At 37.4% G+C, this 17,918-nt stretch overlaps 1 protein-coding gene across 1 annotated transcript in view; it reads left to right on the top strand.

Annotated features, from left to right (window-relative positions):
• The window catches only part of dennd1a (DENN/MADD domain containing 1A), a 101,919-nt gene that overhangs the window by 63,096 nt on the left and 20,905 nt on the right, over positions 1-17,918 (top strand). The window contains exons 16-19 of the mRNA XM_061876758.1: positions 6,803-6,843; positions 12,180-12,251; positions 12,323-12,379; positions 15,324-15,428. Of these exons, the coding sequence (XP_061732742.1) occupies positions 6,803-6,843; positions 12,180-12,251; positions 12,323-12,379; positions 15,324-15,428 (275 nt within the window). The remainder of the gene's footprint in view (positions 1-6,802; positions 6,844-12,179; positions 12,252-12,322; positions 12,380-15,323; positions 15,429-17,918) is intronic.

The raw sequence follows: 17,918 nt of genomic DNA, 5'->3' as shown, positions 1-17,918 counted from the left end.
GCTTAAAGATTTGGTTTTTCATCAGTTATTTTCATATTTGGAAAAAAGGGAAGAAAAAACGTGGATTTGCCTTAATTTTGTTTAGTTTACAGGTAATATGACCATACAAAGCGAGGTCTTAACATGACGTAGAAAAAAAATACTTACAAAAATATAAGAAATAAATATTATTCTGTAGAATTTAACAAAATAAAACGTGTGGAAATTACAAATCAATACAACATTTAGTTGCATTGGATATTAACTCAACTTGGCCTTAATATACATAATAAGATATGTCAAACCTTTAGCCAAATCATCAAAATTATAATAAATAAAGACTTGACATATCTCACTTTGCATGTAATGAGTTAATATCACATTTTAATTTCATATTTAAAGTTGAATTGCTGACATGAATTGACTTTTACACAATATTAAAAAAATTCGAGTTTCATCACTATGATGGAAATGACTGAGTGAAAATTTGGTGAGAGGAAAACATGCAATTTATCTCTTGACTAGTGAAAATCTGGTGGGAGGAAAACATGCAATTTATCTCTTGAATAGTGAAAATCTGGTGGGAAAAAAAACGTAAGGACGTCATTCCCTCTTGCCAGAATTGTTACGATAATAGTTTGGGGGGGAAAGGCAAGCTATTTACCGGTTTTCGATTCCCATCTATAGTTTTGTGACAAATAAAGAAACCTCTTTTTTTCAAAAGTAAGGTTTTAAGACATATTACAACAAAACATTCTGTTCTATCAGATCTTAAAAATGGATCAATATTTGATGAACACATCAGGTATGAAATTGCAATATTAAGGAGTGTTTGTAAAACTAATAACAGCCTGAGTGTTTCCATAGCAGTTATAGATACAGTATGTTTTAGTAGTAAAAACAATTGGATGCTAATTAAATGCTCTTGATCATCTGCAGTTGTCCTCAACTGTTTTGTGTAGTTATTTTGAACATCCGGTTTGGCAGCTTTTATTGTGCAGTAGAAGTTAACTGTGTTTATTTTGCCACAACAGTTTTGTTGTTAAACAGCCTGGTGACAGACTGATAACAGCATCTACTTCAGGACCTTTAGGGTCTAGCTGAACATAAAATAATAGCTTCCATACAGTGTGTGTTTGAATGCCCACACATACTGTATAAGATTCTACACCAAAAAAACATATATTTTTTATTATTCTCCCCAAAAACTTTGGCACGGTCCACAGCTCAGATTTTTCATCCGATCGGAACTGTAAATATGAAAACGTTTGGCTCGACCGGGAATCGTGTGCTCCCCCAGAAAAAAAATATACATATATTCTACATAACCCTGAATGCTCAGTTTTCTGGGTAATTTTGCCCTTTGAAAATGAATGGGCCATTTTTCAAACTTGCACACATTTCTCAACCGATTCGAACTGTTCCACCATCCACACAAACAACTCACCTAGTATAATCAAACTACCGTTTTCCAAGTTCAGATAAATTCCAGGAATTCTGAGAATTCCTGGTTTTCCAAATTCCTATTTTCACTTCTGCCTGAAAAGTTTTTACAGTCCACATTTTCCAACCGTTTTTGACCATTCCAATTCCAATTCAAACTTTTACGCCAACACCAACCCATTCATATCATCTAAGGCAATTGTGTTAATATCTATATTTTTAAAAATTCCTGGTTTTCCAGAAATTCCCAAAATGTCGAGGAAATTCACAGTCAAATGACTATACATATTCCTAGTTCTACAATGCCCTGAATTCTCAAAATGTTTCGCATTTTTATACCGATTCCAACCTTTCAACCATCCAAACACACGACTTTTCCCATATATCAAACACAAAACATATATTCCCTCTACCAAATTCCTGTTTTTCCCGGAATTTCCGGTGATTTTCTCCCTATTAACAATGGACGGGAAATATACAATTGGCCGCATATCCCACACTTCCCATCAGATTTGAACCGTTCCAGCATCCACACACTCCACTCACCCTGGACATCCAAGCCAGCATGTTTCCCGGTTCCAAAAAATCCCTGATTACCAGGAATTACCGGGAATATCCCTCCATTGAAAATGTATTGGCAATATACAAACCTCTCCATATCCCACATTTCTTAAGTGATTCGAACCGTTCCGACATCCACACACTCCACTCACCCTGGACATTCAAGCACTTCAGTTCCACTCACGCGTATTGGCAGTTCGGCGAATTGCTCACATAAGGCATTCCCACGCAATTACTTCCGGAATTGAAATTTTCTAATAATTCCATTCATTCATCCATTTTCTTCCGCTTATCTGAGGTCGGGTCACGGTGGCAGCAGCCAAAGCAAAGAAGCCCAGACCTCCCTCTCCCCAGCCACTTCGTCCAGCTTCTCCCCGGGGGATTCCGAGGTGTTCCCATGCCAGCCAGGACACATAATCTTCCAAACGGGTTTTCCCCGTGGCCTCCTACCGGTCGCACATGCCCTAAACACCTCCCCAGGAAGGTGTCCGGGGGGCATCCTGACAAAATGCCCGAACCGATTCATCTTGCTCCTCTCGATGTGGAGAACCAGCGGCTTTGCTTTGAGCCCCTCCAGGATGACAGAGCTTGTCACCCCATCTCTAAGGGAGAGACTCGCCACCCGACGAAGGAAACTCATTTCGGCCGCTTGTACCCGTGATCTTATCCTTTGGATCATAACCCAAAAGTCACAACCATAGTTGAGGATGGGAAAGTAGATCGACCGGTAAATTGAAAACTTTGCCTTCCGGCTGAGCTCTTTCTTCATCACATCGATACAGTGTCCGCATTACTGAAGACATTGCACCGATTTGTTTGTCGATCTTACGATTCACTCTTCCCTCACTCGTGAACAAGACTCCAAGGTATTTGAATTCCTCCATTTGGGGCAAGATCTCTTCCCCAACCTGGAGATAGCACTCCACCCTTTTTCAGGTGAGAACCATGGAGGTTCTGATTCTCATCCCAGTCGCTTTAAACTCGGCTTTGAACCTATCCAATGAGAGCAGAAGATCCTGGCCAGATGAAGCCATCAGAACCACATCATCTGTAAAAAGCAGAGACCAAATCCTGCAGCCACCAAACCGGATCCTCTCAAGGCCCTGACTGCACCAAGGAATTATGTCCATAAAAGGTATGAACAGAATCAATGACAATGGGCAGCCCTGGCGGAGTCCAACCCTCACTGAAAATGGGTCAGACTTACAGCCGACAATGCGGACCAAGCTCTGACATTGATCATGCAGGGAGCGGACCACGACAATCAGCACGTGTAGACTGGTTGGGCAATATCCCATGCACCATCAACGACCCTGCCGAGAATATGGCTCTGGTCCACAGTTCCACGACCAAGAAGAAAACCGCACTGCTCCGAGGTTCCAGCGTAGCCTCCTATCCAGTACACCTAAATAGACCTTACCGGTAAGGCTGAGGAATGTAGATGAGGAGTGTCCACAATAGTTGGAACACACCCTCCGATTCCCCTTCTTAATCCAGAGGTACCTTCCCCGATGTCCACGCAATGCTGCAAAGTCTTGTCAACCAAGACAGCCCCGCAGCATCCAAAGCCTTAAGGATCTCATGCCACCGTGGAGCTTTTTTACTACCTCGGCAACCTCAGCCTTAGAAATAGGAGAGCCCACCACAGATTCCTCAGGCACTGCTTCCTTATTGGAAGACGTGTTGGTCGGATTGAGGAGATCTTCGAAGAATTCACTCCACCTATCCACAACATCCGCAGTCTAAGTCAGCAGCACACCATCCTCACCATACACGCTGTTGACAGTACACTGCTTCCCCTTTCTGAGGCTGTGGAGAAACACAACACATTTGTAATAGATTTGAGACATTTTTAATACAATATAAGATAATATAATCCTTATTCTTAATGATTAATAGATTTAGAACCTTATGAATCGAAATTGAATTGATTTGGGAAATTGGCCATGATACCCATCCATAGTACTGACAATGCAAACATGCCAGCGAAGTGCTGCTTCAATATGCATGTTTTTTTTGTTTTTTTATGATAACTGAAAAACCCCAAGACGGACAAGCGGTAGGAAGTGGATGGATGGATGGATGGATGGAAAACATTTAAATGAATTAAAACTGTGGCTGGGAAAACATATTGAACCAAGATGTAGTAAAGGCAATCTCTGCTGTAAAACATTTTACATTTCAAATATGGGCGAGGCACTAGTCGTTGAAAAGGAAAAAGCACAAAACTGTAGCCACAGTTGCTAGCAGCGGAAGTTTATGAACGCTCTAGCTCTGAGGAGAGCCAGCAACATTACTGCATTTTGCAGAGCAACAAAGCAGACAACTTTGGACGTTTCTGCAAAAAATGAAGTCCTCAATGCCAAGATACTTTGGGCATTAAAATGCATATTTTTATACTACTAATTCAAGTCATCAGAGGACAGTCGTCTTTTCGCCGCCATGTTCCCAGCCAGCCAAATTGCAGAAAAATGTGCTGAGCACTTTAAAAAACTTTCACTGTCATTTGTCTTCCAGTAAACGGCATATGCGAAATGATGTTTGACAAAAGCCAAAACAACCATATGGATTCATACATGAAGCTGTGGGATGGAGCAGAAGTAAAGACTAAATATTTTGGAAATGAAATATGAGAAAATGTATCTAAGTGTGCCTGTCTGGTGTTTTTTTTAGCGTGGCATCATAGATTTTGGATTTTAGCCTATTTTTATTTAGGATTAAAGTACGGTGTTTTCCGGACTATAAAGCGCACTTAAAATCTTTGTTGTTTTTTTTAAAACTCGACAGTGTGCCTTATAACCTGGTGCGCCTAATGTAAGGAATAATTTTGGTTGAGTTTACCCACCTCGAAGCTATTTTATTTGGTACATGGTGTAATGATAATTATGACCAATAGATGGCAGTCAAACATAAGAGATAAGTGTAGGTTATTCCATGATGGCAATATGTCTCAAGTTAACAACACCAACATTTTTAAATGTTCCATTGAAAACATAGAACATTACACACGGCGCTCAAAAATCTATCAAAATGTTTTAGTACAACTTTGGTAAGCTATGAAGCCGCACCGATTGATTGATTGCCGGCGCATTAAACATATGACTATTATTATGGCTATGGATTACGTAAATTAGATATACAGCCCCGAAACCTTGTTTTCAATTTGATGCCCAGCCCTGCACAGTTTGACCAAATAGAATGTCTGTCAGTTTGTTACATTCAGGTTGCCAGTTGCACACCGCCACCTTTGTCTTGCTACTGCCACTGGTTAAGTTACTAAACATGTTGGACCTTAGTAAATCTAAAAGGCGTCGTTACGATTCTCAATTTATTCTTGAAAAAGCCAGGAACAAAATCAGGATTTGTATCGAGAATGCCTTTGAAAGATGGAGACGATTAAAGGCGGATAATTTTTTTCATCTGACGCCAAATTTGCTAATTTCCTCCTTGGTAGGTACTGTAAGTCAGGCTTTTACGTTTTCTTATTACTTGTAATAAATGGAAATGGACATTTCGTATGTAAAATACAGTCCATGATCTTGTCTAACAGAACTATTATGTCCGTGAAACGAATGCTTAATGTGATGGTGCTTAGCTCCTAGTGTAATGCTTAAAGTACCACTGATAGTGACAGACACACACTACGTGTGGTGAAATTACCCTCTGCATTTGACCCATCTCCTTGTTCCACCCCCTGAGGGGTGAGAGGAGCTGTTAGCAGCAGCGGTGTCTGCGCTCGGGAATCATTTTGGTGATTAAATTCCAACCCTTGATACTGAGTGCCAAGCAGGGAGATAATGGGTCCCATTTTTATAGTCTTTGATATGACTCGGCCGGGGTTTGAACTCACAACGTACTGATCTCAGGGCGGACACTCTAACCACAAGACCACTGAGCAGGCATAGCATGCTAGCCCGGTCAATGACACATCGACATATATGCTAACAGAGGAAATATATGCCTGTTAGCCTGGATGTCGATGTGTCATCCAACTGACAAGGCAAAATATATTTTCAACAAATAAAACCTATGTGGATATGGGTAGTGTCAGTGCCTATTTTGTTCTCAATATCCTGATACGCTGAAGAAATGAGTTTAAACAATAGCGCGGCTAAGTTTGGTTTCTGGTACTGTATGTGCATCAGGCACATATGGGGTGCTATTTGCTTGTCACAATATAATGCATTAGATGTAACAATTTTCTACTTTGTGTATTGACATGGTAGTAGGCTATATGATTTATGTGTTACGTGGATTGGCTCATAAAATCCCACTCTGCTCAGAAAGATGGTGATTTGTGTACATGGAAGAGAATGCAGTGTAAGGTTGGATGCAACAAGGAGTTATGCTGAACGAAATGTGGCAGTAATTTTACTGTTGGCCTTGGCTTGCCATTAAAGTAGTCCTATGCAATATATAATATACTATATATTATCATATATAATTATTTCCATGGTGGTCATTTTAGGAGGGTAATGCCAACAATCTGTCCCAACTCCCAACTTTACAAATATATTTGGCTAATTGACATTAGTAAAATGTGGCATAATTATTTAGAAAACCATCTTGCAAGAAGCATAAACAAGAGAAAACTACAGCGTAGGACTCGTCGATTGCCATTTGAAGTTCCTTGGAATAGGATTCGGATTTGGCTGCGTATCTGGCAACCTCAGTCATGAAAAGTGGGAGGGACTACATAATTTTGACCGTGATTGCAGTACCATGTATGGCCACATTACAACATATGGCTCCTTTTAATTATTACTATTTGGAACTGTTCATCATGTCCACCAAAAATACCTAATAATTCTCTCCACAGGAAGTGACAAATCCTACCACCAGTGGCTGAACACTGTAAAGGTTAGTACAGCTTTGACAAATGCCCTTCACAGACCCAGAAAGAAATATCATTTGCTCAAACAGAGAGATATTAAAATGGCTATTTAGATTATTTTAGTGTTTTCCACTCTCTTACATATGATTAATCTACAAACCCTGTTTCCATATGAGTTGGGAAATTGTGTTAGCTGTAAATATAAACAGAATACAATGATGTGCAAATCATTTTCAACCCATATTCAGTTGAATATGCTACAAAGACAACATATTTGATGTTCAAACTGATAAAAACATTTTTTTTGCAAATAATCATTACCTTTAGAATTTGATGCCAGCAATACGTGACAAAGAAGTTGAGAAAGGCGGCAATAAACACCGATAAAGTTGAGAAATGCTCATCAAACACTTATATGGAACATCACACAAGTGTGCAGGCTAATTGGGAACAGTTGGGTGCCATGATTGGGTATAAAAGTATCTTCCATGAAATGCTAAGTAATTCACAAACAAGGATGGGGTGAGAGTCACCACTTTGTAAGCAAATTGTCGAACAGTTTTAGAACAACATTTCTCAACGAGCTATTGCAAGAAATTTAGGGATTTTACCATCTACGGTCCTTAAAATCATCAAAAAGTTCAGAGAATCTGGAGAAATCACTGCACGTAAGCCATGATATTACAGACTTTTGATCCCTCAGGCGATACTGCATCAAAAACCGACGTCGGTGTGTAAAGGATATCACCACATGGACTCAGGAACACTTCATAAAACCACTGTCAGTAACTACAGTTGGTCGCTACATCTGTAAGTGTAAGTTAAAACTCTACTATGCAAAGCAAAACCCATTTATCAACAACACCCAGAAACGCCGCCGGCTTGGCTGGGCCCGAGATCATCTACGATGGACTGATGCAAAGTGGAAAAGTGTTCTGTGGTCTGACGAGTCAACATTTCAAATTATATTTGGAAACAGAGGATGTGGTGTCCTCCAGAACAAAGAAGAAAATAACCATTGGGATTGTTATAGGCGCAAAGTTCCAAAGCCAGCATCTGTATTGGTATGGGGGTGTATTAGTGCCCAAGGCATGGGTAACTTACACATCTGTGAAGGCACCATTAATGCTGAAAGGTCCATACAGGTTTTGGAACAACATATGTTGTCATCCAAGCAACGTTATCATGGACGCCCCTGCTTATATCAGCAAGACAAGTGTTACAACAGCGTGGCTTCATAAAAAAAGAGTGCGGGTACTTTCTGGCCTGCCTGCAGTCCAGACCTGTCTCCCATGGAAAATGTGTGGCGCATTATGAAGCGTAAAATACGACAGCGGAAACCCCGGACTGTTGAACAACTGAAGCTCTACATAAAACAAGAATGGGAAATAATTCCACTTTCAAAGCTTCAACAATTAGTTTCCTCAATTCCCAAACGTTTATTGAGTGTTGTTAAAAGAAAAGGTGATGTAACACAATGGTGAACATGTCCTTTACCAACTGCTTGTGCATGTGTTGCAGCCATGAAATTTTAAGTTAATTATTATTTGCAAAAAAAAAAAAAAGTTTATGGGTTTGAACATCAAATATCTTGTCTTTGTAGTGCATTCAATTGAATATGGGTTGAAAAGGATTTGCCAATCATTGTATTCTGCTTTATATTCACATTTTCCCAACTCATATGGAAACGGGGTTTGTACATTGAAGTGCTTTCTTTCCCATGTAAAGATCATCCATCTATCCATCCATCCATCCATCCATCCATTCATTTATCCGCTTGTCCCTTTTGGGGACAAGCAATATGACAGCTTCATGTAAAGAACCCTAGTCATATTTGATTCACAGTTGTTTTTCATTTCTTCGATGCTTTTATCTACACATTTTTTAAATAAAACTTACTAATTTTATTATTCCAGTAGTTTGCAATAAACAGACAGAACAAAACCAGGGTGTAATTTGTCATCGCATCACTATCTTTTGAGGATACATGACTAGATATGACAACATTAAAGGCCTACTGAAATGAGATTATCTTATTTAAACGGGGATAGCAGGTCCATTCTATGTGTCATTCTTGATTATTTCGCGATATTGCCATATTTTTGCTGAAAGGATTTAGTAGAGAACATCGACGATAAAGTAGAACTGAGCCGAGCTAGTACCATCCAGTGGGAGTGCCATAACACAGCCATTTTATTTTGCCAGGCCCTCCAGATGCTGGCGTCTTTCTTCTAACATAGTGGTACCTCTTGGATGGGCATTGAAACCCAGTTACATAATGGCACCAGTGATGACTTACAATAGTAACCAGACTGAAAAAAGAGGCTACTAGTGCCTTATCTCAGTGCTAAATGAATACAAACCCATCCATCTGCAACAAGTCCTTGACAGGGATATTGTATAAATAACGTCTTATAAGTAGTTTAGTAGTAGTGATATTGTACCAGTAATGTCTTATAAGTAATGTAGTAGTAATGGTATTATACAAGTAACATCTTGTAAGTAGTAATGTAGTAGTAGTGATATTGTACAAGTAAAGTCTTGTTAGTAATATAGCAGTAGTGATTTTGTACATGTAACATCTTCTAAGTAATGTAGTGTCTTGACAGAAGCAAACAGAGTCTAATGCTCTTATTACATTTTATTGCTGACCTTAACACCATCAACAGCCCTTGTAAGGCTGTTAGCGTCGGGGCAATAAGTTAGCCGGTAGCCAAAACAACAACAACCCATCACACTTATATTTATTAATTTATTTATTATTTATTTGTATTTGTCATGATTGTTTTATTATGCACAAATGGTGGTTACAGTGGGCAATCTTGCCCCCTGTAACCACCATTAGTAACACCGGGAATTATGAGCATTATAACTCAAGCAAGTATGATAATTAATTGTAGATGTTATTTCCTATTTTTGAATGTATTACTTAGTTATCATTTAATTTATATATTTGAAGTAAATAAGTACTAGTACATTCAACTTGAATGTCATAAAGTTTCATATAAAGGCATTGTTGTTTTGTTCCTTTAAATTATAGTTTCCATTTTTAAGTACTGGTTTAGACAGAATTTAAGTACTGGCACTGTTTCTAAGTATTGATTTGGTACTACAATCAGTTAAAATGTAAACAATACATATTCCTAGTGGTACCTCGGTAATCAGTTCCAAAAGGTACAAGTGACTGATGCCTACAAAAACTGAAATAACTTTTCTAATAAAAAATATGTAAATGCAATTCATTTGGTCAAGATACCTAAAATTGTGAAATATAAACACATATTATAGAAATATATTTATTTTTTCTATGCAGAGAACCATATGAAGTACTTCTAAATCACAAATTAAAATGAAGGCAAAGAGTGGAAACAGGGAGAGAAATGCAAAGGTACATTCGTATTTGGCTACGAGTTCTTTCTTGAATATTAATTCTGTGGTTTTTCTCACCTTCTTTTAATCAAATGGGTCACAGTTGTGAAAGTAAAGGCTAGGTGAGGACCCAATTGCAGGGAAGCAAGGTGAAAGAACACTTAAATGATTTATTCCATCAACTGCCAAAACACATACAACGATCACACAAAGACAGCAAACAGATAACTAAATACATTGACTAACTAGACCACTGAATACACCTGGACTAGACACAAGTGGATGGAAAATCAGGAGCAGGGCAAGACACAGGTGCAACCAGTAACACTAACAAGCACAAGGGCAACAAAACACAGGCCAACAAAACAGATCACAACAAAATGCTTTCAATTATAACTTTGTTTGGCCTAAAATGTGAGCTCTGAACACATTATTATATACATATATTTGTTCATGCAGACAACCATATTAAATCTGTATAAACATTAAAATGACGTCGTAAAGTGGGGACAGGGAGAAAAGAGAAGAGGTACATTTGTATTTTGCAACAAATTTTTTCTTGAATATGAACTCTGCAGTGTTTTTCACCTTCTTTCAATCAAATGCTGTCACTTATAACTTTCTATGGCCCCATGGTGGATTATTTTGCAGACGTACTCGATAGAAAAAGTAAAGACACTGAATCACAAATATTTGCGGTTTCTTGTTTGGACACTCAATTTCACGAAATGATACATAAATGAATTGGTTAAGCAGAATGTTTGGCCATACAACAAACCAAAATTGTTTACGAAAAACTAGGGCAACAATTTTTGATAACTTTTTTTTAGTCAAATATTATTATAAAAACCCAAAACCCAGGTCCCACCCTACTGCCTCCACAGAACGCTAGAGCATGGAAGAGTACACAACTTGACATGAAATAATCAAGTTTACTCAAAGATATGTTGTACAGTATATTTATCGGTGTGAGGTTAGTTAAATTATGAATGTGTTTGTCAAGTTCTAGATTGCGCTGTGGACAACCACGCTCATACCATCACCACCACTGCTCAAACTCACGGACTATATTATGAAAAAGAGTGAACATCCATCCATTTTGTACCGCTTGTCCCTTTTGGCGCGCGGGGGTTGCTGGAGCCTATCTTAGCTGCATTTGGGTGGAAGACGGGGCACACCCTGGACAAGTCGCTACCCCAACTCAGCTTAGCTTCCGAAATTTGACGAGATCGGGTGTGCTCAGGGTAGTTTGGCTGTAAGCCAAAATAGTGAGCATCATTAACCGTATTATATTGCTTTTTTAAGGAGTTGTAGCTAGCAGAGTGAGAATTTTTCACAAATGATTGTGGTAGACCTTGCACTTCCTTACAAATACAATGTGTTGGCATTAACTTCTTTCTGTGACTTGACTACTTAAAGCAGTCACTCTGAAGACAGACTACTGAATCATCAGTGGGGGGAGTAAAGAGCATACTATATGATTCTTATTTAAAAAAAATGTATTTTTACATTTTATGCTTTGAGTGCATTTGAATGATTGAAATAGTCTTTGTGTCAGCCCAAGCCAGGCGTATGGGCTGCTTGGGATGGGATGACATTCTTGACGTCTGATCTTGAATGGGATTGTGCTGAAAATGTTAATTTTCCTGAAGGAACTCTCCTGAAGAAATAAATAAAGTACTATCTATCTATCTATCTATCTATCTATCTATCTATCTATCTATCTATCTATCTATCCATCCATCCATCCATCCATCCATCCATCCATCCATCCATCCATCCATCCATCCATCCATCCATCCATCCATCCATCCATCTATCCATCTATCCATCTATCCATCTATCCATCTATCTATCTATCTATCTATCTATCTATCTATCTATCTATCTATCCATCCATCTATCTATCATCTTTTACAATGTGAGACCAATCCTTTTAGTAATTCACTTAGGTGATAACACCATCCTGTGTGTCATAAATATTTCCTGACAGAAAGGGAGCGGGGCTATCTTGAACTCAGTGAAGACGAAGGCTAACCCAGCCATGAAGACTGTTTATAAATTTGTGAGTACAACCGAAGAAAAAAATAGATCAATATAAGGTATGTCTTTGATAGGAACTTGTTTATATTACAGGCTAAGGACCATGCCAAAATGGGTATCAAGGAAGTAAAGAGCCGGCTAAAGCAGAAAGTAAGTTGCTGATCAGAGTAAATGTACATTTGTAATAACGATGTAGTAATAGCAGCTTAAGTGGTATACAAAGGTTACACAATCACAGGAAATGAAGTGGTTTAGATGACTTTTTTCCAGCCAGCATGGGATTGATTCCCATTATGAGTCATTTGCTTTGTGATTAACTGCTGACCAACTGAAGGTGTAGCCTACTTCTATCCATTAATGTTCTACTGCTTGTACCTCTCAAGGTTGTGGGGGTGGCTGGAGCCTATCCCACTTTCTATTGAAAATACTCTGTAATACTTTTATGAACATTTGGGTCTTTGACGGGCCTGTGTTATTGTTTTAAGCAGCTGTGTGTATTCGAAAAAAAGCTATTGGCCCCATTGTAAAAACAATTATTATTATTATAAGACCAGCCTTACAACACGTTTCTCCAACCGATACCTCAAAGATCCCTTGGCAAATATCTGACACACTATCTTGTCAAACCCAAAAGGTTAAGCAGAGCTGCAAAGCTGTTGAATGCATGGATCATCAACATCCTTACCTCCCAGCCACAGAGGACATCAGACCAAAAGTAGATTCATTTTATTTACAATGTTAGCTTATTCTATTAAAGGACCAGTAGCGTCATGGTTAAATTTACATTAACAAACTATCATATTTTCTTCTCCTGTAAATTATTCTTGTAGTCATTTCCCATAATATCAATTTGTTTTTGAGTAATCGGCAGATAGCTAACTATTTCGAACGCCCCCTTTCAATCACTAGACCCGATATGTTGCCCCGTCTTGCTGCAAGGTCATATACAGAACTGGAGCCCATTTCCCCACACACTTTGAATAAAGGCCTGTAAAGCTATTATTTTGATAATGTAATTGCATGTTTGTCACCCTGGTCCATGATTACTACAAAATTGATATGGTTAACATTATGAGCAAAAAAGAAGAAAACAGTGAGCGAGGAACTTAAAAGAAAAAAACATGATGACATGATGTAGCATCTCCCTTATTAATGTGTGGGATGTTAAAGACAATATACAATTAAAGACAGTATACACTTCATTGAACACTATCACAATATCAATGATTAAATGCTTTATGATTCCACAAGATTTTTGCGCCGCACACGCACGTCCGTTTGTGCAGTTTAGGCAATTAAACATGCAAAACGGTTTCCTTGGTTCGTTCGTGAGTGCTGATTTTAGAAATAATGTACACTTCACTGTACATGTAATATATCACCATGTTGCTGATTAAACATGCTATAATTCTATGAGTCTTTGTTCTCAGCAGCACAGGCGTACATGCGCACTTTAAACACTAAAAAAAGATTCCTAATGTTGGCAGGGCTCTGTGTACGTGTAGGCTGGTTTTTAAAGATAATGTACATGTCATTGTATGTCTAGTATATCACAATAAACTTTACAATAACAGAGGTGTAATTATGGATGATGTTTGCTAAGAAATTATCGAGTTCGAGCTTATTATCGAATCTTCTTATTGAACCGATTCCTTATCGATTCTCTTATCGAGTCCAGATAGGTTGTTGTACATGGAAAAAAAAAAAAAAAATTTGGTTTGACAAAAGCTCACTTTTATTATATAAGAAAAAAATAAAATCTAATAAATATTGACTGTTACCCCCCTAAAAAAATAAAATAAAAAAATATTGACTTTTGTTACCCAAAGTACAGTATATTAAGTGTGATTTTTCAGAAAAACAAATTTATACAGTAACACAAAAACAACCTGTCTCTCTGATCACTATAGGTGTATAAATAGTAATATAGTGTTAAATAAAATCAGTCCCTTGGGCACAAAACTGAAAATAATACAGCTCTCCAAAAAGTGCACTTCTGCTACTATTTGACATAACTGTTTTTTATGATGCTTTGACATTTTTAAACTTTCTTTCTTTATTGAAATAAAATTCTATGAAGAGAAAAGTTGTTTGCAAATGTGGTTGCAATGCTAAAATATGAAAAGTTAAAGTTTTCCTGCTTTCGCTATCTGCGCCCTAATGACTGAGCTACGTGACGTCGTTTCTTGTGATGTCTCACGGAGCATTTCTGGTCGGGACGGATTCGAATAAAGAACCAACTCTTTTTCTTTACTATAGTGGTCTCAATAACGGGGACCGGTTATCAAAAAGGGGTTCAAGTCCGAGGACTCGGTTCTTTTCTTATCGAACAACCGGGAAAACCGGTTTCGAGTATCATGCCTAGGTGTAATGCCACCAAGTCAGCTGTTGCTGCTTTTTCAAGGCCTCCGATTGGACAAAATGTATGACAGCAGGTGTATGCATTTTTGAAACTACACTTGTGTGGTTGGAAATCTTTTTAACCTTGGATATGCGTTCATGTGGACCTGTTCTTAGGCTCCAGATTTTGGTCAAGAGGGCACGATATCCTACTTGTCCCTATTTGCTCTGACTTACAAACAGAACCACACGATGGCCATGTTTCTGGACACACATTCTTGGGGTTCATGTTAATATTGTCTATAATACAGAACATGAAAATATACAAGGAATACGAATATTCCTGTTTACATTTTAATCAGCATATTCACAATATTGCTACTGATAAAGTCATGATGTCAAAACAAACACATTGTCAGTGTTTTTTGGCCAAAAAAAGAGAATGCTTGCGTTACATTTTGTTGCCTTTATACTTCACTAATGTAAACCTCTACCTCCTCCAGTCAACGCCATGATGGACTGAAAAAAAATCCCACATCTGAGCATGTGCAATAACACTTTAAATATTCCACCATTTCCATCTGTATATGAATTAATATCAGCTTGATTGGCAATTGATTATTAAAAAATGTGTTTTTGATGTCTGAAAGATTTCCTAATATTTAGAATATTGTAAATAGTACAGGAATATTGTTTGCATTGAAACAGTGATTTTCACAGTAAGTCCATCCATGATCTTGCTTCCCCACTGTAGGAAATTGCAGATATTGGACCAGGAATGGGTGTTGGTGACAATAAAAAGAGTGAGGGAGCACCATCCACCTGGGATGACCACAGAGTAAATTGGCATTTTGGTCTGGTAAGCATTTCCATATAAAAACATAACTTATATGTAGAGGTGGATAGTAACGCGCTACATTTACTCCGTCACATTTACTTGAGTAACTTTTGGGATAAATTTTACTTCTAAGAGTAGTTTTTATGCAACATACTTTTACTTTTACTTGAGTATATTTATAGAGAAGAAACGCTACTTTTACTCCGCTACATTTATCTACATTCAGCTCGCTACTCGCTACTTTTTTTTAATCGATATGTTAATGCACGCTTTGTTTTGATTTTGTCAGACACACATTCAAAGTAGGATCTACGCATGCCTGCGTTTCACCAATCACATGCAGTCACTGGTGACGTTGGACCAATCAAACAGAGCCAGGCGGTCACGTGACCATCACACATCGAATCCGACTTAAAAAAGTTGAAAAACTTATTTGTGTGTTACCATTTAGTGGTCAATTGTACGCAATATGTACTGTACTGTGCAATCTACTAATAAAAGTTTCAATCAATCAATCAAAAGTGTAAAGGAAAAAAGACACGTTTTATTTCCACCATACTTCCCGTCAAAAGCCTAAAGGCTGATCGCACAGTTCCTGTCTTCACAATAAAATTGCCGCTCCATCGCGCCTGCGCTAACAAAATAAGAGTCTTCGAAAGCCACCGCTAACAAGCTAGCAAGCTACGGATTTTGCCGCCAATGTATTTCTTGTAAAGTGTATAAAAACGAATATGGAAGCTGGACAAATAAGATGCCAAAAACCAACAACTTTCATGTGGTATTAGACAGAAAGGAGGAACTTTTTTTCTCCTCCATTTGAAAACGTGGACATTATCAGCACTACTGCCTGATTCCAATAAATGCAAGTCATCAGAATCAGGTAATACACCAACTTATATTCTTGTCTTCATGAAAGATAGGAATCTATGTGTTAAACATGCATGTATGTTTATTAAAACACCTTTAATATGTCAACAAAAACGACAAAATAAATAAATATAAATTATATACTGTATATATAAATGTATGTATGTGTATGTATATATATATATAAAACATGTATATATGTATGTATATATATATATATATATATATTATATATATATATATATATATATATATATATATATATATATATATATATATATATATATATATATATGATATCTGTCTGTATATACATATATGATATCTGTGTGTATGTATATGTATATATGAGGTAGATCACCTTGACTTGGTCATTTATTAAGTTATTGATTAACGTTGCAAAACTTATTGGGGTGTTACCATTTAGTGGTCAATTGTACGGATTATGTACTGTACTGTGCAATCTACTAATACAAGTTTCAGTCAATCAATGAATGCCTACTGAGCCTATGGTGCTGTTAAGTTATTGTGGCTCAATTTGCCTACATTTTTTTTATTTTAATGTATTATTATTTAATATATATTATTGTTTTAGTTGCTTAAGAGATATTCCTGGCTCTGAGTTTGCTCATTGCTATTTTTATGTTTTTGTGCATTATTTGTTGCCGTAATCATCAAAGGAACAGGTTACTCATCAGTTACTCAGTACTTGAGTAGTTTTTTCACAACATACTTTTTACTTTTACTCAAGTAAATATTTGGGTGACTACTGCTTCCTTTTACCTGAGTAATAAATCTCTAAAGTAATAGTACTCTTACTTGAGTACAATTTCTGGCTACTCTACCCACCTCTGCTTATATGATTCTTCTGCAGAGTTAAATGCTCATCAATATATTTGTAATATGCATATCAAAATGTAGTTTTTAATATTTCTCTCAAGGCTAATCCGTTTTTACAAAACCACCTGCCTCTTATGTGACCTTTTGTGTTGGTGCAACATTTGCTTCCCGAAACGCCACTCTACAGAAAACGGAGTTTGATTAAAAAACAAGCGGCTGTGTCTGTACTTGCAATCAGGAGCTGTCATACGTACATGTTGGAGGCACACATAACTGGAATTAGGATATGATGGAATCAAGCATAATTGGTCACTTTTAATTTAGCTGTGTATTAAAACATACAGTGGAACCCCGATTTACGTACTTAAAGGAGAACTGTACTTTTTTTGGGAATTTTGCCCATCGTTCACAATCATTATGAAAGACATTAAGACAGATTTTTTTTTTTTGTTCATGCATTCTGAAAATTAAAAAAACATAAATAAAAGTTTGCTTACAGTGGAGCCAATGGGAGCTCCACTATTCCGTCCATAAAATCAGATAAATAACCATTCAAAGAGTGCCAACAATACTCAATTTACATTTCATGATTTGAATACTAAACCAAGTATTAGTGATATTGTTATTATAAGTACTAACAAAGACAAACTATTTATAGTGGCAACGTAATCACTTCCGTGTCTCCCTATGTTTAAGACATGTGAGTGGTCTGCTGTTTCCTCGCTTCCCTGCTCCCTGTAAGTTTATTGTAGATCATAAATCATGCATCTCACCTGAACATGAGACATTTGAGTAGGTAATCCG

The sequence above is a fragment of the Nerophis ophidion genome, linkage group LG17, assembly GCF_033978795.1.
Source record: "Nerophis ophidion isolate RoL-2023_Sa linkage group LG17, RoL_Noph_v1.0, whole genome shotgun sequence".
In the NCBI taxonomy this organism is placed as follows: Eukaryota; Metazoa; Chordata; class Actinopteri; order Syngnathiformes; family Syngnathidae; genus Nerophis; species Nerophis ophidion.
The sequence above is the reverse complement of the archived record's forward strand: the minus strand, read 5'-3'. Positions and strand labels throughout refer to the sequence as shown.